This window comes from Enhydra lutris, unplaced genomic scaffold, assembly GCF_002288905.1.
Source record: "Enhydra lutris kenyoni isolate GAN:26980312 unplaced genomic scaffold, ASM228890v2 scaffoldscaffold19, whole genome shotgun sequence".
Lineage (NCBI taxonomy): Eukaryota > Metazoa > Chordata > Mammalia > Carnivora > Mustelidae > Enhydra > Enhydra lutris.
The window spans coordinates 15,090,332-15,113,015 of NW_019154103.1; the positions used below are offsets into that span (position 1 = coordinate 15,090,332).

At 37.2% G+C, this 22,684-nt stretch overlaps 2 protein-coding genes across 2 annotated transcripts in view; one reads left to right on the plus strand and one right to left on the minus strand.

The window, feature by feature from the left end:
• Positions 1-8,923: 8,923 nt before the first annotated feature.
• Positions 8,924-22,648, minus strand: LOC111148300 (metallo-beta-lactamase domain containing 2). The gene is made up of 2 exons (XM_022504789.1): positions 22,044-22,648; positions 8,924-10,108 (listed from the first exon to the last, which is right to left on the minus strand). The coding sequence occupies exons 1-2, from the start codon at positions 22,495-22,497 to the stop codon at positions 9,723-9,725; spliced, it is 840 nt and encodes a 279-aa protein (XP_022360497.1). The 5' UTR covers positions 22,498-22,648; the 3' UTR covers positions 8,924-9,722.
• LOC111148301 (RNA polymerase III subunit G) overlaps positions 20,133-22,684 on the plus strand; it is a 46,943-nt gene continuing 44,391 nt past the window's right edge. Inside the window, exon 1 of the mRNA XM_022504791.1 lies at positions 20,133-20,153. The gene's annotated coding sequence lies outside the window, so the exon portion shown is untranslated. The remainder of the gene's footprint in view (positions 20,154-22,684) is intronic.

Consider the following 22,684-nt stretch of genomic DNA (forward strand, 5'->3'; position numbering starts at 1 on the left):
AAATATGACTTTGTAAGCAAGCCTTTCTTCTATTAGTGATTTTGCCAATTACATCCTAGCAAAAAGGAGGGCAGATTCTCACTGAAACCATGCAAATAACTATAGCACCTTGCAAAATAAATTTATCATTAAGAGTGTCTGAATGTTGGGGCTTGGGCTGGGGCTGGTCAGTGAGAAGTTGATATCCTTTTCAAATGTTTTCAGTTTACAAAAAGCTAATTAAATTGCTGTGGACTACAGATAGCTTAAGAAGGAAAGTCAAGGCTTCTTTATATATCTAGAAAACAGAACATTAAGACAGTATCAAAGGAATGCCTTGGTGGTTCAGTCAGTTAAGTGTCTGCCTTTGGTTCAGGTCATGATCTCAGGGTCCTAGGATCAAGTCCCATATCAGGCTCCTTGTTTAGCAGGGAGCCTGCTTCTCCTTCTGCCTGCTACTCACCCTCCCCCTGCTCGTACTGTCTTACTGACAAATAAATAAGTAAAATATTTTAAAAGAAAGAAAGGAAGGAGGGAAGGAAGGAGGGAAGAAAGGAAGGATCTGTATGTACTGCCCCAAAAAAGTACTTTAAAAAGAGACAATATCAACAATATTTTAAACAAATAACCACAATAAAAATTTCCCTTATCAGTTTATTCAGTACTTTTTCACTAGATCTTGAGATGGCAGTCTTTTGAAGCCATCTGCTTCTCAACAAACGTGTTCTAGAATCCTGACTCCAGCCCTCAGTATGCTCTGAAAGTTGTCTAAGTGGTATCATGAAAAGCCTACACCCAAGAACCTCTTCTTTGAAGTGTCAGTAGTTCGAAGTAGCTGGCACATTCCTTTTCCACTGGGCTCTGAAACAATTCTTCTTTGTTGAATACACACACTCAGACCTGTAGCTAATTGTATATTGCTTCAGACAAGCAAAAGAATAAAACAAAACTGTCCATAGATAAGAGAGATTTAAAATGGCTATGACCAATTTATTACTAATAATTTTCAAATTTGAAAGGTCTAATGAGAGTTTATAATAAGATTAGTGTAACTAACAAAGAAATTGGTTGTTTCTATGGCATGTAAACCAAATAAAACCATTTCCAAAAATATTGACAAAATGTCTTTAAGGACAATGATTAAGCCTATTTTCAAAGAAGTCAGTGAGGGCCACCTGGGTGGCTTAGTTGGTTAAGCCTCTACCTTCAGCTCAGGTCATGATCCTGCGGTCCTGGGATCAAGCCCCCTATCAGGCTCTCTGCTCAGTGGGGAGTCTGCTTCTCCCTCTCCCTTTGCCCCTCCACCCCGCTTGTGCTGTCTCTATTATGCATTCTCTCTGTTTCTAGTAAATAAATAAAATCTTAAAAAAAAAAAAAAGAGGTCAGTGATTGTTTCACCTGATCCATTAAAAAATAGATGATCATAGTTTTGAAAAGGAAAAAAATATTAACTATAACATATAATCCTGAGAAATACTATACATAGTATATCAAAAATATACTAAGAATATTAAGTGATAGGATTCAGTATGTCTGGTATAGGTCCTGGAAATCTTTATTTATTTACATAAAAACTCATAATTGGAAAGGAGACATTGGCAAATCCCAGGAACATCCCATAAAGTATATAAAAATTTCACCTTGGGAGAACAAAGTGTCTTTTCTGATTGGACAACTCTTCTCATGCAACTCATCACAAGTAACTTATCAAATGGGCCTGAGCTTAGTTCTGCTGCCTTGGCTGCCCTCTGTTCCATTTAGTGTCTCATGTCCCCAACCACATACAAATATTTCTTGAGTTCATAGCAATATTTTTCATAATAGTCAAAAAGTAGAAACAACCCAAATATCAGAAATGAATAATCAAAATGTTGTGTACATTAAATGATCAATTATTATTTGGCAACAAAAAGAAATGAAATTCTGATACATGCTACAACATGAGTAAGCCCTGAAAACATTATGCTGAATGAAAGAAGTCAGAGTCAAAAGACACATGCTGTGCTATTCCATTTATCTGAAATGTCTGGAATAGGCAAATCCCTAAAGACAAAATGTAGACTAGTGGTTACCTGAGCCTGGCAGGGAGAGAAAGTGCAGAGAAATTGCCAATAGGTACAAAGTTTCTTTTGGGGGTGATAAGAATGTTCTGGAATTAGGTTGTGGTGTTGGTTGCACATTTCAGTGAATATACGGTACACTTACACAGGGTGAGTTTTATGGTATGTAAATTTAATCTTAATAATAAACATTTTGGGGCACCTGGGTGGCTCAGTGGGTTAAAGCCTCTGCCTTCGGCTCAGGTCATGATACCAGGGTTCTGAGATCAAGCCCCACATCGGGCTCTCTGCTCAGCAGGGAGCCTGCTTCCCCCCTCTGTCTGCCTGCCTCTCTGCCTACTTGTGATCTCTATCTGTCAAATAAATAAATAAAATCTTTAAAAAAAATAATAAACATTTTTTTAAAAAAGATAGTGTGCAGCCAAGGCAGTCAGGGCATCTGTCAGCTGTGCAGAAGCACGAGAGACTTATGGAGAATTATCTCCCACTGTTTCTATCCAAGTACATAGTATTTTTTAAAATATAGTTTTCTGGGACGCCTGGGTGGCTCCGTGGGTTAAGCCGATGCCTTCGGCTCAGGTCAAGATCCCAGAGTCCTGGGATGGAGTCCCACATCCGGTTCCTTGCTCAGCGGGGAGCCTGCTTCTCTCTCCCTCTACCTGGCACTCTGCCTGCTTGTGCTCGCTCTCTCTGACAAATAAATAAACAAAAATTTAAAAAATATATATAGTTTTCCTTCTATATGTTTTGAACATATATATATTCAAATATATAGATTTGTATATATTTCTCATTTATGTTTATATATGTTTCTGTATGTATTGTAGGTGTATGCCTAGGTATTTAAAAATTACTCTAAATACATAATATTATTGTAATTTATATCTTTGAACTCATTTTTGTTTGTATAAAAACTATAGATTTTTTTTCTAAGGATTTTATGTATGTATTTGAGGGATACAGGGAGAAAGCATGAGCAGAAAGGGAGAAGCAAGCATCCTGTTAGGCAGGGAACCCAATGCAGGGCTCAGTCCCAGGACCCTAAGATTATGACCTGAGCCAAAGGGAATGCTTAACCAGCTGTGCCACCTAGGTGCTCCTAGACTGTAGTTTTTTTTAAAGCCTTTATTTTTTTTTTAGAGCAGTTTAATGTTCATAACAAAACTGAGCAGAAGGTAGGGATTTCCCATAGGCCCCTGCCCCCACATGCATAGCCTCCTTCATCATCAACATTCCCCATCAGAACAGAACATTTGTTACAATTGATATGTCTACATTGACATATCATAATTATCCAAAGTTCACAGTCTACCTTAGGGTTTACTCTTGATGTACATTCTATGGGTTCCACAAATGCTTAGCGACTTGTAACCATCATTAGGTATTCTACCTATTCATCTTTTCCCTAGCAAGTGCAGGGGGAGGGGCAGAGGGAGAGAGAGAGAGAGAGAGAATCCCAAACTGAGTCCCTGCTGAGCATGGAGGCTGACTCAGGGCTTGATCTCAAGACCCTGACATGGTGACCTGAGCCAAAATCAAGAATCAGAATCTTAACCGACTGAGCTACCCAGCCCTTTGTCCCCACCACAGATCTTTTTACCATCTCTAATGTTTGCCTTTTCCAGAATCATATAGTATGTAGATTTTACAGATTGGCATCTTTAACTTAGTAATAGTCATTTATTATTTTTTAAAGTTTTTATTTATTTATTTGACAGAGAGAGACACAGTGAGAGAGGGAACAGATGCAAGGGGAGTGGAAGAGGGAGAAGCAGGCTCCCCGTGGAGCAGGAAACCCAATGCAGGGCTTGATCCGAGGACCCTGGGATCATGACCTGAGCCTAAGGCAGACACTTTAACGACTGAGCCATCCAGGCGCCCTAATAATAGACATTTATGTTTCCTCCATATCTTTTCATGACTTGATAGCTCATTCCATTGTCTAGATGTACCACAATTATCCATTCACCTATCGAAGAACAACTTAGTTGCTTAATTGCCATCTGTATGCCTTGTTTGGTGAAATTGATAGGTTTTTAGTGTTCATTTCATATACTGCTATTTTGTTAAATTCTCCTACTGCTTTAAGTGTTTTTTGCATTTATTTCCATTTATTCTTTTGGTTTTTCCACAAGATGCTGGCTTTGGTGTATATATTTAAACTTAAGAAAAGAACACTTGAGGGGTGCCTAGGTGGCTCAGTCAGTTAACTGCTGTTGGCTCAGGTCATGATCTTGGGATCGAGCCCTGCATTGGGCACCCTGCTTGGTGGGCAGTCTACTTCTCCCTTGCCCCTCTCCCCCACTTGTGTGTGCTCTCTCTTTATCTCAAATAAATAAAGTCTTTTAAAACATAAAAATTAAATTAAAAAAAAGATTAGAACACTTTAGAGGTTGTGTAGGAGAGGCAGGGAAGGGAGGCCCTGCAATTGTGCACTAGACTGTAAGGTAATTTCACCGGGCCCTTTCTTTGGGGACCCCAGATTCAGTATCATTAGGTCTTTTAGGTGTCAAATTTCTAAGAAAAATGTCTTTCAGTCTCTTGCCTGGAGGACAGTATTGTCACCAATAACTGCCAACACCCCTGGAGCTAGGCTGGAAGACTCTCCGGGACCGTGAACTTTAAGTATGCAACCTTTCACTGTACATAAGCCTTTGCTAAATCCCTCTGTTTTCAATATAGGACTCCAATTCGACAAGGTCCGTTTTCCTCTCAACAGAGATCCTGCTTTACCTTCTCCACACAATAATCCTAGAGTCAGGAGCAAGTTCCAGTTCTGTGGGATCTGAAACACGTGATTTGGGGGCTTTGAGAGATGGAACAAAAAATAATTAAGCTTTGCAAATTAAAACAAACAAACAAAATGACATCTGAACACATTTCTTGGGCCCCTCTCAGGTCCATGGCAGGGGCCCAAGCAAGTGCTAGGCCCTAAACCTACATATTACTTAACTTCATGGTAGATCTAAAATAACCTCCAATTTTCCTTGAGGTTGGGGAGAGGAAATTGCTTGGTAGTGTATTTAGGGAGGGATTTGGTGGTCTAAACTGCAAACAATTTAAATAAAAAAGACCTTTACCACAACTCCTAGAGGTACCTAGTATCTATCTAAGCCTTTGCGGGGTCAAGGAGGGGGACTAGTGTAATAAGATCGCTTCTCAGATTTCCTTATTCTTATTTTCTGCCTTCTTGGGTTTACCAAATTCATTTTCATTCATCTATCAGCTGTTCAGGGTCAAAATGTTGATATGGTTCTCTCCTTTTCCATTTTTGATGTTCTTGAGTTTTGTTCAGTAAAAAAATGATTTTCCTGTCATTTTGATCAAGTTTCAGAAAGGAGCAGAGGTAAAGGTGTATGCTCTACAATCTACAATGCTTAACCCAAAATCAGAATGTGCCACATCACACTCCAAATGCCCCCTCCCTAAATTTTATACTTTTAGCAGCACGGCATGAAAATATCCACTTACCCTTACCCTTGGCAATATTCCATATTCTCAAAATCTCCCCATCTGGTTAGAGTAAACTGTCTTATTATTTAAATTTGCATTTCCCTGATTATGCTGAAGTTCGGCATAATTCTGTATGTTTATTGACCATTGTGTTGCCTCTTCTGTGAATGACCTGTTCATATAATTTATCCATTTTTGTAATAGGTAGTAAAGGGGAAAAGAACGTGCCACCTTAAAATATGCCAGTTTGGCATACTGATTGATCTGAAACCAAGTGAGAAAAAACAGATACAAGAAGAGCTCTTTGACCTTTCCCTTTCTACCTAAAACAGGGCATACAATTTCCCCTAAAGAAGGTCCCCTCCCTGGTATCAGGAAGAAGAGAACATTCTTATCACTGGAGACAGGGAGTTGACACCAAGATTAATCTGTATCAATAATCCTTCTAGAAGAACCCTTGTCTTTCCTTAGTTTCCCTCATCTATTCCTTAGTCATTTTCCCACAGTTTACCAAGCCTTGTCCAAACCCTCTTTTCCTGTCTCGTCAGTCTCCCCAATTTATTGTTCTTTGTTAAAATGGTATGTAAACTCTTAATCCTATTCACTTCTTTGGGTTTTCTTTTCTTATATATAAAAGCCTCACCATACACATAAAAATATTAACATCAAATAAAAGTTGTATGCTTTGCTCCCAACTTTCTGAAACTTAAACTTTTTTAAGTTTAATCCTCTGGCCCAGCCACAGAACCTGAGGGTAGAGGAAAGGTCTTCCCTCCCTTATAGTAGTTGACCTTTTTTTAAACTGATTTGTAGGCATTCTTTATAGTTGTTAAAACAAAAATTGCTGTTCTACAATTTGTGAATATTTTCTTCTAATTTATCTTTTTCATTTTCTGGCATCCAAGTTCTAGGACATTTTAAATTTTGATATTATCTTGCTTTTTGTTTCTATATAAAGATTTTCCCAATCCTAATGTCTTAAACATGATTTAAATTTTCTTTTAATACACATGTGGTTTCATTTTTCAAATTATGGTCTTTAATCCATGTAGAATTTATTTTTATGCTGTTAAGGGCCTTTTTTCCCCCATATGAACAATTGGGATACATACTGAATAATTCATCTTTCATCCATTGATTTAAAATGCCATATTTATTAACTACAAAAGTTTATATGGGCATTTTCGGTTTCTGGATTCCCTAGTCTTGCTCACAGATTTGATATCTTACTTACTACACATTTTTAAAACTGCACTTCACGTAAGAAATATCCTTGTAAGAAATTAAATGGGAATTTGCTAATATTAGAAAAAGAACCAACTAGAGATTGAAATAAAATGTTCACTTTAATATTTATCACACAAATGTTTACTTACACATATCTGAAAATTATATGAAGACAATTTGTGCATGTCACAATTATATTACTATCATATAAGTACTACACATAATCATTCATTCAACTATATCAGGATAACACACAAGGTTTTTGTTAGTTTAGACTTCTTAGTTAAAAGGAAACACCATATAAGGAAGATGAATTTCCAAGATTAAGTTATTAACAATACAAATAAAATTTGTCTTACATTTTGACAATTTTGAATTATACTTACATACTCTTAGTTCCAAAAACCATAAATTATAACACGGGTCACTGTCAGGGTGAAAATATATTTTTTAAAGCTTCTTTTAAAATATGCTATTATTATGCTTAACATCACTTGATTTATTCTTGGCACATGTGGCTTCTGGGAAAGTAAAAATACATTTTGCCAATTTTATGTTATTTGTGCAGGTAAAGAGAAAGAGCACAGTTTGGGAGGCAGACAGACCTGTGTTCCATTACCAGCTTTGTTCAAAGTTATGTTGTATGAGGCTGGCCAATTACTTCTGGCACTGGGGCCAGGATTAAACTAAATAATGCATATTTTAAAATGCATAGCATGGGCACTAAATGAATGATAGATCCTTTCCCCAATTTATTCACACTGAAACAAAAGCAAAATACCAGTCTTATGTTTTTATATAATGTAAAAAAAATGGAAATTTAAAAATAAAATTAACATGTTTTGAAAAATTGTACTTTTAAGAAATAAAGAAAGCCTTCATCGGGTTTAAATATTTCTCAATAAAACTTAGTGCCTACTATACCCTGATTTTTTTTTTAAGTCCTAAAGTATGATAAAATGGTCAATGGTTAAGGACTTTTGGTTTTGTTTTTGTTTTTGTTTTTTTGTGCTACTGATATAAAAATAATGGCTATATTTAAGGCTTATTAAGTGATTGTAGTTGCCCTGAACCAAATCTGTATCTTTGATGTTGTACTATCAACTGAAACAGACCAACTGCCTTGAATGAGAAGATCCATTTGGTGGCATGTGGCAGTATAGCTTGTCTGTCACTGAGGATGATTCTTATATACACAATCACAAACCCACCTTTCTCATGCTAAATTCTTGGTGTTTGGAAGATCTAAGATTCCTGAAAATTAAATTTAAATTGTCACAAGGAATAGCCTACTTTAGACAGCAATGCTTCCATCCCTATTCTTGGATCTTTTGTCCCCTACCCTGACCACCTACCAAATCGACTTTCCAAATGGGACTGAAAAACCCCTCCTTCAGGAATCTTTTCCTAACCAAACTCCACATCCCTCCACTTATGTCCCTGATACTATTGTGTAATTTGTATTAGCTTCAACCTGCATATATTATTATTCATGTTTTGTTTGCCTTCTACTTCTAGCTAAGATGTAGTCTCTTTGACTTTTTAAGCTTCCACAGTGTTTAGCACAATACTGTGCAAGTATATATGTATGTGACTGTGTGTATGCGTGTGGAATGTGTGGGTGTGCATGTGTTGAATGAATAAAAGACTAAAGAACCTGGGTGGGTGGAGGGTGGGAACATTTCACAATTTTTTGCAAATAAAAGTTGCTAAACCTTCTTAATACTAAAAAACCTGGTTTCCAAAGCTATCTCAGTTTGGTTTTGGACATGTAAATAATAAAAAGGCAGTGAAAAAACTGTTTAAAAAACCTTTATGAAATATTCCAAAAGGCTTTTTAATAAATTATAAAGAGCACCAAACCAAAATGTTTTACTAAATAGTGGGCAAACCTTTCCTATAACTTTATAAATGTAGACTTCTTTTCATTCAAGACAAAGAATACTGAACAGGAATAGGTGTTGTGAATCAGGATAAAAAAGGCAATTCATTCTAAGTCAATATCTAATGCATATTTTGCAATTAATCTGAAAAGCCTTCTGCGGTACATATGTATGTTATGGTAAATAAAAGAATGATTTCTATCAGGATGTTGTAGATCTCTATAATTGTTCTGATACTATAAAATATGACATATACTGAAGCTATTTAACAAGAAAAATTTTGTTTATAATAGCTGTTAATATTAAAATAGGATATAATAAAAAATATTTTCAATGTGTATATTTTCAAATTTGCCTGACAGTGTCCTTTTGAGAAATCTGACAATTTGTAATTAGATTACAGACATTTGAATCTCACTTTTATGATTGAAAATGTTACACTCACATAATAAACAATGCTATTAGTAGCTTTTTACTGAAGCACTCTGCAAGTTATATTTAAAGCTTTGCAATAAACAAAATTCATTGTACTCTTTGTAAGTAAAATTACACAACATATAATGTACACTGTAATTACATTAAGAATAAATAAATGAAGCATAAAAATTCTGTGCCATAACAATGGACTGTTTTAGCTGTCATTTTAAATAATAATTTATATGTTTGTATTGATTACTAATGTATTTTAAACTCAAGAACCTTTACCTTTAAATAATATACTAAAAATATCAAGTTTGGATTATAAACATAAAAGTTTATGCCTCTTTTTCTAGGTCATCTAGGAAATAAAATAAAACAAATGGGAGGCAAGGAGGGTTCTTTCTGTTACTGCAAAATGCCTCCTTGTTTTCGCATAGATTTCTATGTCATTTCTGGATATTACAAGGTGACAAATATTACAAGATGACAGCTTGGCAAATTATGAGCTTCTTTAAGTGATTTCTTATTTAGAAGAAGGAAATAATTTAAACAAAGAACCTCCTTTTTTGGCTTACTCATTCTCAATCTTTTTTCTCTAATAAAGCACTTCTTGAAATGCTCACTATTAATCATTTTAAACAGCACAAAATGAATTGGATTAATTTATAGAACTAATCACAATAGGTTATCAGTATAGATACTAAGGTGAGGTCCTAGAATTTGTTACACGTAAGGCTAAACTTGCAAGAGATCGCATGGCAAAAGTGGAAACTTTGTGACATATCCCAGCTTTTGAAATATAGTTAGAAGCCAATCGAAAAAGCCTTTCGGCACCAAAGGTATTGAAGTGCCCAGGAAGCACCTTCTCTACCAGACCTCTGTCCACTAATTCTATCAGACGTTCACATGTTCCAACATAGTCACTTATCCTGCTGTATGGGAGCCAGTCAATCAGTGATCCATCATACACAACGTCTCCACTGAAAAGAATCTTCCGGTCTTTGTCATGTAAGCAAATACTGCCCCTGGAGTGACCAGGCATGTGCATAACAGTGAGCTGTCTGTCACCAAGGTTTATCACATCACCTACAAATAGAAACAGAGTTTACCGATAAACATGTTGTATACTCGACTTCAATCACTTAAAGAATAAAAAAAACAGTAGTTGATTGAAAAGAATCAGCAGTTGGTTTCAAAGAGGTCCAGAAGGATGACACTTATTTTCATTTTATTTCAGAAACACAATATTTCTTAATGAAGAATTAAAAATAAGTTGACTGTATTTCATTTCTATTGTTTGCTTGACCGGTGTTTGTCAAAGTGAGTTATGTGGAACACTATTTCTGTAGGTAGTCTGATACATAAAAGAAAAGGAAGATTCTGTAGTCAAATACTTTGGGAAACCCTTCCTTCAAAGAAAATGAAGCAGATTTTTTTCAACAAGGCTTCTGAGAGCTTTTTAATATACTAATCTACATTGTAGATATACACAAGGGAGATATGTACCATTTCTCAAACTTATTTGACCACAAACAGTACATCCATGGTACAAGTTTCCTGATGACACAATTCATGAATGCTGCTCTTTGAGGTATGAGAGCAAAATTGCAGTCTCACTGGATTTAAATCAGTACTAGCTTAAGTTACTCATCATAATTTAAAAGTTCCATATTGTTATCTTTAGTGCAAACATACATACAGAAAAAAATTAAAGACATATAATTTAAAAGTTAACAGGGGAATTAAAACAGTGTAATAATCAGAATTTGGTAAGCCTAAAAGACAGTGAAAGAGGAAAAGAGGGAGAAATAAGAAATAGATACAGAAACAAATAACAAAATGGCAGCCCTAAATTCAACTATAGCAATAATTACATTAAATGTTAATGGGATAAACATTGTAATCAAAGGCAGAGATTGTCAAAATAGATTTAAAAAGCAAAGGAACAGGGGTGCCAGGGTGGCTCAGTTGGTTAAGTGTCTGAATTTGGTTCCAGTCATGATCTCAGGATCCTGGAATTCAGCCCTGAGTCAGGCTCCCTGCTCAATGGGGAGTCTGCTGCTCCCTCTCCCTCTCCACTTCTTCCCCCCATTCATGCACACATGCACTCTCTCTCAAATAAATTACCTCTTTAAAAAATAATAATAATAAAAGATAAGATATATGCAGTCTGTAAGAGAGGAACTACAAAGTCAAAGACAAAAAGAGGTTGAAAAAGTTATACCACATAAAGTTTAATAAGAGAACTAGAGTGGCTATATTAATATTAGACAAAATAGGACTATTAGTAAAGAAAAGAGATACATTTTGGGGGCACCTGGATAGCTCAGTGGGTTAAAGCCTCTGCCTTCGGCTCAGGTCATGATCCCAGTGTCCTGGGTCGAGCCCTGCATCAAGCTCTCTGCTCAGCAGGGAGCCTGCTTCCCCCCGCCCCACCTGCCACTCAGCCTGCTTGTGATCTCTGTCTGTCAAATAAATAAATAAAATCTTGGGGCGCCTGGGTGGCTCAGTGGGTTAAGCCGCTGCCTTCGGCTCGGGTCATGATCTCAGGGTCCTGGGATCGAGCCCCGCATCGGGCTCTCTGCTCAGCGGGGAGCCTGCTTCCTCCTCTCTCTCTGCCTGCCTCTCTGCCTGCTTGTGATCTCTCTCTGTCAAATAAATAAATAAAATCTTAAAAAAAAAATAAAATAAAATCTTAAAAAAAAGAAAAGAGGTATATTTTACTGGGATATACATTAAGTCAACACACTAAAAAATTATAAATGTGCTTGTCCCTAACAAAGAGACTACAAATTCATGTAAAAACTGACAGAACTGAAATAAGAATAAACAGTTCAGGAGCACCTGGGTGGCACAGTTGGTTAAGTGGTGGACTCTTGATATTGGCTCAAGTCATGATCTCAGGGTCGTGAGACTAAGCCCCATGCAGGCTCCATGCTCAGCATGGAGTCTGCTTATAACTCTCTCTCTCTCCCTCCCCCTGTACTCATTCATGCTTTCTCTCTCTCTCTCTCTCCCCCCTCAACAAATAAGTTTTTTTTTTTTTTTTAAGATTTTATTCATTTGACAGAGAGACAGCAAGAGACAGAACACAAGCAGGGGGAGTGGGAGAGGGAGAAGCAGACTTCCTGCTGAGCAGGGAGCCCAACGTGGGGCTCGATCCCAGGACCCTGGGATCATTACCTTAGCTGAAGGCAGATGCTTAATGACTGAGTCACGCAGGTGCTCCAAAATAAATACTTTTTTAGAAAAGAATAAACAGTTCAACAATTATGCTTGGAGATTTAAATATTCCTCTCTGAATAATTTGTAAAACAAGTAGATAGAAAATCAGTAAGAATAAAGAAGATGTGAACAACACTATCAACTGATTTGACCTAAGTGACATATATAAAATGCTTTATCTTAAAACAGCATACAGTCGTTTTAATTGCACATGGGGTATTCATCAGGCTATTCAGTGAGGCTATAAAGCAAGTCTCAGTAAATATGAAAGGAATAAAATCATAAAAATAACTTTTGACTACAACATAATTAGAAATTATTAACAAAAATATTATGGGAAATATCCAAATATACACAAAGTAGGCATCACAATTCTACATAACTTATGGATCAAAGATGAAATCACATAGGAGATTATAAAATCTCTTGCACTGAATGAAAATACAAATAAAATATATCAAAATTTATGGGATGCAGTTAACGCCCTGCTTAGAAAAAAATTTATTGCTTTAAATGCTTATTTATAAAGGGTTATCTGTTTAAAATCAAAGTTTCTAACCAAAATTTTGATCTTAAGAAGTTAGGAAAAGGATTGAATCAAATATAAAGTAAGTGTTAAGGAATAAATAATGAAGGCCAATACAGGAATAAATAAAATAAGAAACAAAATCAATAGAAAATGTCAAAGAAACCAATAGCTGGTTCATTGACAAGAGGAACAAAATTGATATACCACTGGCTAGACAAAGAAAAAAGTTAGAGAAAACACAAATTGCAAAAATCAGGAATGAAAGAAGGGATCCCAAGGGAAATTAAATGGAGTATAAGGGAATATTATGAATAACTTTAAACAAACTTGACAACTTAGTTGAAAAGACAAATTTTTTAGGAAGAGACAAATTACCTCAAGTGACTGGAGAAACAGAAAATCTAAATAGACCTATATCACGCAAAGAAGTTGATAAATAATTTAAATCTCCCCACAAAGAAAAGTCCAGGCTCAAAGATGGCTTCATTGGTCAATTCTGTCAGTCACTCAGGACAGGGAAGGAATCTCGACTTTCAGAATATAGATGAGGAGGGAAAGCTTTCAAATTCAATTGTAGACAAAGACAAACAACAACCAGTATTCCTAATGACAGTCATCTCAAAATCATCATCAAAATATTGGCAAATTAAAGACAGAATTTATAAATAGGATAATGACCAAATGAGGTCTATCCCAGAAATGTAAATTTTGTTTGACCTCTGAAAATCAAGTAATGTAATATACTATATTAGTACAATAAAGGAAAAAAGCCATATGGACATCTCAATAGATGCAGAAAAAAGCATATGACAAAATCCAACCCTAACTGGTGGTAAAAACTTTCTGCAAACTAGAAAGAGAAGGGAAGGTCCTCTACTTGATAAAGGGCACCTATGAAAAACCTACAGCTAACATATCACTGAATAGAAACACTAAATGCTTTCCTACTAAGATAAGAAGAAGGCAAGGATATTTACTTTTACTATTTCTATTTAACATTACACTGAAGATTCTAGCCAGTGCAGTAAGCCAAGAAAAAGAGTAATGTCACACAGAGTTGCAAAAGAAGTAAATCTGTCTTTATTCACAGATAACAAGATCTTTTTGTAGAAAATCCTAAGAAACATACAAAAAAGCTAGAGAATTTAAAAAAACAAGTTTAGCAATGTTACAGGGTACAAGATCAGATACAAAAATCAACCGTAGGGGCGCCTGGGTGGCTCAGTCAGTTAAGCATCTGCCTTCAACTCAGGTCACAATCCCAAGGTCCTAGGATCAAGTCCTGCATTGTGCTCCCTGCTCAGAGGGGAATCTGCTTCTCTCTCTCCCTCTCTAGCTCCCCCTGCTTGTGCATGCTCTCTCTCTCTGTCAAATAAAATCTTTTTTAAAAATCAATTGTATTTCTACATATTATCAATGAACTATTAAAAATATGTAATTTAAAAAGCCATATCGGGGCACCTGGGTGGCTCAGTAGGTTAAAGCCTCTGCCTTCGGCTTGGGTCGTGATCCCAGAGTCCTGGGATCGAGCCCCGCATCGGGCTCTCTGCTCAGCGGGGAGCCTGCTTCCCTTCCTCTCCCTCTGCCTGCCTCTCTGCCTACTTGTGATCTCTGTGAAATAAATAAATGAAAATCTTAAAAAATAAATAAATAAATAAATAAATAAAAAGCCATTTCTTTCATAATAGCAACGAAAAGAATAAAATACTTAGGAAGAAAAATTTAATAAAAGATGTTTTGTTATATCTATATACTGAAAAGTATAAAAACACTATGAAGAGAAATTATAGACCTAAACAAAAGGAGAGATATATCATGTCCATTAAGTGGAAGCCTCAAAATTGTTAAGATGGTATTTAAATATGATTTTTCCTATAGCTACAATGCCCAATAGAACTTCCTGAGATTATTGAAATATTCTGTATCAACTCTGTCCACTACTAGACATGTGGCTACTAGCCTCATGTGGCTAATGGTACTTGAAAAAGGCTAATGCACTACAATTTTAATTTTAATCAATCCTAATTAATTTAAATTTGTATTTAAATAGTCAAATATGACTAGCGGCTACTATAATGGTGAGTGTACATCTATAGATTTGATAAAATCTCAATCAAAATCTTGACCTTTTTGTAGAAATTGAAAATCTCATTCTAAAAGTTACATGGAAATGCAAATGACAGAATAGCCAAAACAATTTTGAAAAAGAGGTACAAAGTTGGAGGACTTACACTACTTAATTTCAAGAATTATAATAAAGTTACAATAATTAAGACAGTGTGGTGCTGGCTAAAGGATGGATATAATCAATGGAAGAGAATAGAGTCCAAAAGGAGATATTCATATATATGGTCAATGAATTTTTGACAAAGATAATTCAATAGGTAAAAAGAATAATCTTTTCAACAAAGTAGACTAGGACAGTTTGGATATCCATATGCATATAAACATGAAAGAACCTTTCAACTGTCACTTGACAAAATGAACAAAAAGTAACTCAGAATGGATCATAAACCTAAATGAAAAGCTTCTAGAAAAAAAAAACAGGAGAAAATCTTTGTGATTTTGGGATAGGCATAGCTCTTAGATATGACACAAATAAATCATAAGGAAAAATGACTAATTGGGCTTCATCCAAGTTATAAGCTTTCTTGCTTAAAAAGACACCATTATGAAAATGAAAAGGCAACCCAATATTGGGAGAAAATATTTGCAAAATAGATGTCTGATAAAGGGCTAGAATTCAGAATATATAAAGAATACTTACAACTCAATAGTAAGAAAACAAAAATAAAAAATTTTAAAAAGGAGAAGAGATTTTAATAGACTCTTTAAAAAAGAAGATATTTGTTTGTTTTTTTTTTAAAGATTTTATTTATTTATTTGACAGAGAGATCACAAGCAGGCAGAGAGGCAGGCAGAGAGAGAGGAGGAAGCAGGCTCCCTGCCGAGCAGAGAGCCCGCCACGGGGCTCGATCCCAGGACTCTGAGACCATGACCCGAGCCGAAGGCAGCGGCTTAACCCACTGAGCCACCCAGGCACCCCTAAAAAAGAAGATATTTGAATAGCAAATAAGTACCTGAAAATATGCTCACCATCATTAGTTATTAGGAAGATGCAAATAAAATCACAATGAAATACCACTACATACTCAGTAGAATGGCTAAAATTAAAAAAAAGATGGACAAAAACAAGTGTTGACAAAGATGTGGAGAAACTGGAACTCTTATCTGTTGCATGTGGGAGTGTAAAACGGTCTAACTATTTTGCAAAACAGGCACTTTCTTAAAAAATTAACATCCGGGGCGCCTGGGTGGCTCAGTGGGTTAAAGCCTCTGCCTTCAGCTCGGGTCATGATCCCAGGGTCCTGGGATCGGGCCCCGCATCAGGCTCTCTGCTTGGCGATGAGCCTGCTTCCCCCCTTTCACTCTGCCTGCCTCTCTGCCTACTTGTGATCTCTCTCTGTCAAATAAATAAATAAAATCTTTAAAAAAAAATTAACATCCACTTACCATAAGAACCATGGATTCCATTCTGAGGTATCTACCAAGGATAGTCATAAGGGGCCAGACTCCTTTACAAGGTAATTGTTGCAGATTTAAAGTGCCTCTGGGGATCACAAACCACTGTCATTTATATATGGTTGGCAGGTAAGGTAAAGAAATTATAGCTAGGTTGGTGTAATAATGGAGCTATCAGAGTGATTTTTTTTCGTTAAGTGTATAGAAAGGAAGGGAGTGAGAGAAATTGAGTAAAAAAAAAATCTGTGGATAATAACCAATGTTATACCCAGGTGATATTCAAAATATTTAGCAACAGATAAGTCATAAGTGCCCACCTATCAAAATAGATACCAACTGTAAGCAGTTGATAAGGCCATATGGCTAAATATCATTAGATCTGCCATTACCCTGTGGCTTTACATGTGCCTCCCATACGTTTATAACACTCATATAAATAATTTCATCAAAACTTCTAAGAATCAGAATTGCCTATAAAATGTATCCATATATATATAATATCATATATATAAGTGTATAATCACACACACACCCATACACACACGTAAAATATCCTTTTAAGCCCTCACCCTGACCCAGTTGTCATCAGATTCCAGCCATACTAAACTTCTCTTGGCTTCTCAAATATTCCTTCCCAACTTGGTATCCCCCATCTTTTTATTTCATTTTTAATCAAAGAAATATATATATATGTATGTATATACATAATATACATACATATATATATCGAATAAAATATTCCAAAAGGGCTTAAAATGTAAGAAAAATTATTTGCCCCATTCTGACTCTATCTCCAATCCTGCTCCCAAGAATCAACCACTTTTTAACAATTGTTCTTCTGGTAGCTGCCTCTACTATGTACATCCATCTCTAAATAATTTTTATATCTCATTTCTTGATTTGCCAATTAGATATACTGTACTGATTTCAATCATGTATCACAATTTTTGGGTTTATAAATTTTAGATGGTATTTATTGACTTCCATGATGAAATATGAGAATTTTTAGCTCTCTTCACTCTTCATTCTTCTACTGACACTACATGTGTATATATTTCTTATCCTCTCATCCTCCCAAAAGAGTAATGATTTAACTGCTCCAGTATGGAGCTCTTTAAGCCTGGCATAGTATCATTGTTGGAATGCCATCTTTGCCATCATCCTGATGCTTCCTTTCAACTTTTTCTTGTGTTAGATCTCATGATTCCTGTATGCCATGTTTTCCTCTTGCTTTACTTCCTTATTTTGAAGGGAGTAAGTAGGATAAAATTATATCTTAGTAACTTTCTAAGTAACAGCATGTGGGAAATAATCTTTCTGAGAACTTCACTGTTAGTGAAATGGATGTAGAATTCTCAATTTGAAATAAACTGTATTCAAATAAGGCATAATTCTTCTTTTCTAGCTCCAAAGCCATTATGATCTGTATAGAAGACTTTTAAAAAAAGATTTATTTATTTATTTATTTATTTATTTGAGACAGAGAGAGAGAAGAGAGTGGAGGGGATGGCAGGGAGAGAAAGGGACAGAATCCATAAGCAGACTCCCTGCTGAGCGTGGAGCCCTACCTAGAGCTGATCCCAGGACCCTGAGATCATGACCTGAAACGAAACCAAGAGTCAGACACTTAACTAACAGAGCCACCCAGGTGCCTCTGTAGAGATGACATTTTTATTTAAATTTCTGGAAGCTTGATTCTAGTATTCTGAAATTTTACAATAAAGTGTCTTTGGTTGGGTTTGTTTTATTTGTGGTAGGAACTCTTCGGGTTCTCTCAACCTAAAAATTTACACCCCTTAATTACGGAATAGTCTCATGAATTACCTCTATCATCCTTTCTTTTCCAGCACTTTCTCTATTCTACCTGTGCTTTTATTCCAATGTTGAATTTTCCAAACTGGTCCTCTACTGGATCTCTCCTAGTTTTCATTTTTGCCTATCTGCTCTTTCTTTTAAGTTTTTCAAATTTATCTTCCAGTTCTACTAAGAAACTTCTACCATTTTAGTGGTGCCTGGGTGGCTCAGTTAGTTAAGCGACTGACTATTGATTTTGGCAGGTCATCTTCTAAGGGTCACAGGGTCAAGCCCCATGTTGAGCCCCACTTCGACCCCCATATGGGGCAGGCATGTATCTGCTTCTCTCCCTCTTTCACTCACCCTCTGCCCCTCCCCCTATTGCATTTATGTGCTTTCTCTCTCTGAAATAAATAAATCTTAAAAAAAAAAAAAGAAACCTCTGCTGTTTTAAATTCCTACACTCGTGTGTGTGTGTGTGTGTGTGTGTGTGTGTGTGTGTGTGCGTGCGCGCATATACTGTTCTGTTGCTTATGTTTAAAACATCCTATTGTCTCCTGGATATCTTGAATGCAATAGCTTCTGTCATCCCCTGATGCTATTAATAATAGTCTTCAACCCTCAAATTGCTTTATGCTATTTTTTTAGTATTTGATCTCAAGTTAGACAGATTTCTTGGATTTTCATAATGCTTGGTTGCCTGTTTAAGAATAGGGGGTGAAAAGGCTGCTTGTAGTGCATGCATGGGACCAGTGACCAAGGCTTCACTGTAGAGAGATCAAGCCAAAGATTGATTAGGGATCAGCATTTTAGTCTTTCCTCCAGGGCTAGATAAATTTCCCAGGTAAAAGTCTTCCAATTTGCTACTTGGGGGATAAAGACCTGGGTGTACCCTTGAAGACTAGTAAGGAACATACTCTCTCTTTCTTTCTCTCTCTCTCTCTCTCTCTCTCTCACACACACACACACACACACACACACACACACACACTTTTCTTCTAGTTTCCATACTGAATCCAGTGCTCAATAGTACTTAGCATCTTTCAGTCAAAAACTCCTCTGCTTTACCCTCCCCCAGAGGACACAATAACCGGATGCGCATTCCAGAGTTTTAATAGCCTCTTAAATGGCTTTCAACCAATTCTACTTATTTTCCTATTCTTTCCTTTGCCTCTACAAAGGTACCAGCTACTGCTTATTCCTGAGCCTTTTAAGGTTCCTGCAGTGCAAACTGGATTGATGTTTGATTTCCCATTGCTGCCAGAAGATAAAACTGCTGACTCAGTCATCACATTTATTCTGCAGCATCTGAAATAGTTCAATATGGATTTATAGTTAAACAGACAAACCATGGTCCCTTTATAATAGTCTTAGTCAGGTGTGGGATGGAGCCAAGTTAGATGTGTTTTTCAACCTGCTACCTTTCTGGAATCTATTTTTTGTTTTTAACCTCCCCAAATGATTTAAGTCCATCTGTCATAACTGTGATTATTTTGGTGACTCTGGGTAAATTGTTTAAACATATATAACAGATATATATAACAAAATGCCTGCACTTCATATCATTTGAATATTGTGAAAAAGAGACAAAAAGATATATGCCCAGTCAAGAAGAAGGTGCTATATTAACCTAAGGTTTATTTATCTTCTTAGAGGAAGATACTATTTCACTGTTGGTAGAGGGAACTGTTTTCCATCTAAGATGATACACTGGATGGTAATCTCTCCTTGTCCCTCATTTACAAGTCAGCATTAGGATTAGTTATACAGTGTCCAGATTTATGCTTCCTCATGACAAGTGATCTTCAATTCACTAAGTGAAATGTAATAAACCAATGACTTCAGTCTCCTTATGCTCTAATTAAAGCAACAACTTTATGCTGTTTGGATATGTGCTGTTCATGTGTGTGTGTGTAACTGTATGAATTTTTCATATAAATACTTTATGTCTCCTTCCAGGCATCTGGATCATGATAACAGCAAGTCAGCAGGCCACACCATTCAGAAGAGAAAGGAAATTAATATTCCTGAGAAAAAAGGAAATTAGATACTACTTGAGAGGTGAGGCATTCTGCTCCTAATGAAAAACACCTTTTGATTTAACACACTATTCTCAGCTTTAAGTGTTTGGTAAATATTAAGCTTTTTTTTTTTTTTTTCACACTTTCAAAGGCTTACAGGCCCCCTGCAGTTCCAAAATGTTATAATATTACTACCATCAACTAGGATTTAGGAAACCTGGATTCTAGTCCTAGCTCTTTTCCAAACTGGATATGTGATCTCAGGCATGATATTCAGGCCTGCTTGGGCTCTTTACTTATAAAATATAAAATTCTTACTCTTTCACCATTCATTTCCTATTGCTGGCACAGGAGCAAAAGTAAATAAATCAGAAGTAATTTATTATTCATTCAGACAAATTAATATATTTAAATGTTTAATATATTTTAAACATTTTTTGGTCTCAGTGCTACAACTAATTAACTCTGAATACCCATCAACTGCATGGAAATCTTACCTCTAAAAAGTATCGATTTTATCAAGAAATACAAGAATACTGTATATCTACTTTTCTTTCATCTCAAATTATCAGATAATGACTACTACCTAACAAGCCTTTTTTTTTAATCTTTGGATTTAAAATTTTAATGAAAAGACTTTTTCAGTGGGGTGTGAGGTACAGAATCTTGCTTTCTATTTTTTGATATTTCAAATGTTCAAGATCTCATCTGTATGATAAACTGATTATTATAAAATATTTCATATTTGTCATATTGGTCAGTCATAAAGTAGCCTTATTGTGCAACAGATTTTTCTACCTCTTGAAGGAATGTTTTAATAAATTGGCAATTAAAATGGTTTCAAGATAAAAATGTGAGAAGGGGTTTCATATCCTACTCAGAATTATCAAAATGTATTTAAGGGGTAGGATTTATGATCTATATGCTTTGATCTCTCCAGTCTTGGTTCCAATCCTAGCTTTTGTCACTATCTTGCTTTGTGGACTCTAGGCAAGCCATTTAATTAGGGGTCAGCCATCTCACTTCAAACCTGTTGTGAAGATAAAATGAAATCAACGAAAGTATTCTAAAAGGAAAAAAAGGAATATACAAATAATGCTATTGTGGCTAATTAGCTCAATTATTCAACGTGCTGGGGTTGAGAGGGCTCTTATTCCATTAATTTCTTTCTGATCCCCATCCTGTCTTTTACAGAACCAGAGGCCCAAGGCTATCCATGCATTAGTTCACATACTTCAGCATCACCGGAAATACCTCCTTAATTTTTTTCAGGCCTTGCTTTAAACCAGACCATATATTGTCATACTGTAAGACTCACATACTCTTTTTATGTTCACTATCAAGCTTTTCTCTAATGAGGCTACAACAAGAACAGAAACCTATCTGGAGATAAGGATGCACGAGCAGATTTGGAACCACTGCTCTCTAATGGCTTTCTAAACCTACAGGTGGGAATTGCTTATACCCAGCAGTGACCACTGACATCCCGGATGAAGTCAGCCGGCCTCAAAAGCACAGAGCATGTCAGGAACTCTCTGTGAGGAGTCATTACTTAGACGTCTTTTCTAGAAAAGCGTCTGGAAATCAGGTGTTTGGGAAAAGAATGGGTAATCCCTAGTCACAAACCTCTGTAGTGTTACTACTGTATCTTGCATAGGAAAACGACTAGGGGGTGGGGCCGGCTTTAATTCCAGTACTTGGCGTTGCCACACGGTGCCAGAACTGGTCTCTGGTAGGGAAGGCTGCGATGGCCTTGGCTCCCATCGAGTGGGCTTCTAACCAGGAAAGGGAGAAAAGAGTAGTGGTGTTTCTGCGATGTGACAAAACGGGCCAGCTTAAAGCCACGCACGTCTGTAGCATGCATCCCTCGAACAGTTTTTCCCAATCCCCTCCCTTAAAGACAGAGCGCGCGCCCGTGAGGGCCCATTACCATCCTGCAGGATGAGGGTGGGCTGTACCGCCTGCACTCGGAACTGCCTGGCCCTCCAGCCGGGGCTGGGCGCCCGCACCACCTCGCTGTCAGACAGCCAGGTCACGGTCTCAAAGTTGTCCCCGCGAGCCAGCGCCTCGGCCTCGGCATGATGCACGGCCACCCGGTCGAACTGGTAGAGGCCTCCGGAGTGGTCGAAGTGCACGTGGGTGGCCACGGCCAGCAGTGGCCTGCACGCCGCGTCCTCTTTGGCCCCGTGATCCTGCAAGAGCCCAGAGGAGTACAGGTACTCCGGGAGGCTGCGCAGCCCCAGGCCCGTATCGATCACCACATCTTGCTCGGAACCGCGCACCAGCCAGATGTTGGCGCGGTTGCCCGACTCATAGAAGCGTTCCTGAATCCAGAAGATGCCGTCGCCCAGGGACTTGTGGGCGTACCACTCGAGCGCGGACATGCTGGGCAGGGGTGCGGTCGGGTGGAGTGGGTGTAGGTGTGTGTGCCTCTGGCAGGCTGTCCAGACGCTAGGCGCTGCGGCGGTGTGGAGCGGTCAGCCCGCAGCCAGCGAGGAGGCGCAGAGCGAGGAGAGGGCGGGGGATCCGGGAGATGCGAGGGCGGGGGGAGAACTAGGAGGAAGGACGCGC

Excerpts from the sequence above, each read along its gene's own strand:
- LOC111148300 (XM_022504789.1), bottom strand. The coding sequence starts at position 22,497 with ATGTCCGCGCTCGAGTGGTACGCCCACAAGTCCCTGGGCGACGGCATC. Across the intron at positions 10,109-22,043 it reads CACCCTCATCCTGCAGGATG|GTGATGTGATAAACCTTGGT; the intron begins GTAATGGGCCCT and ends TTCTATTTGTAG.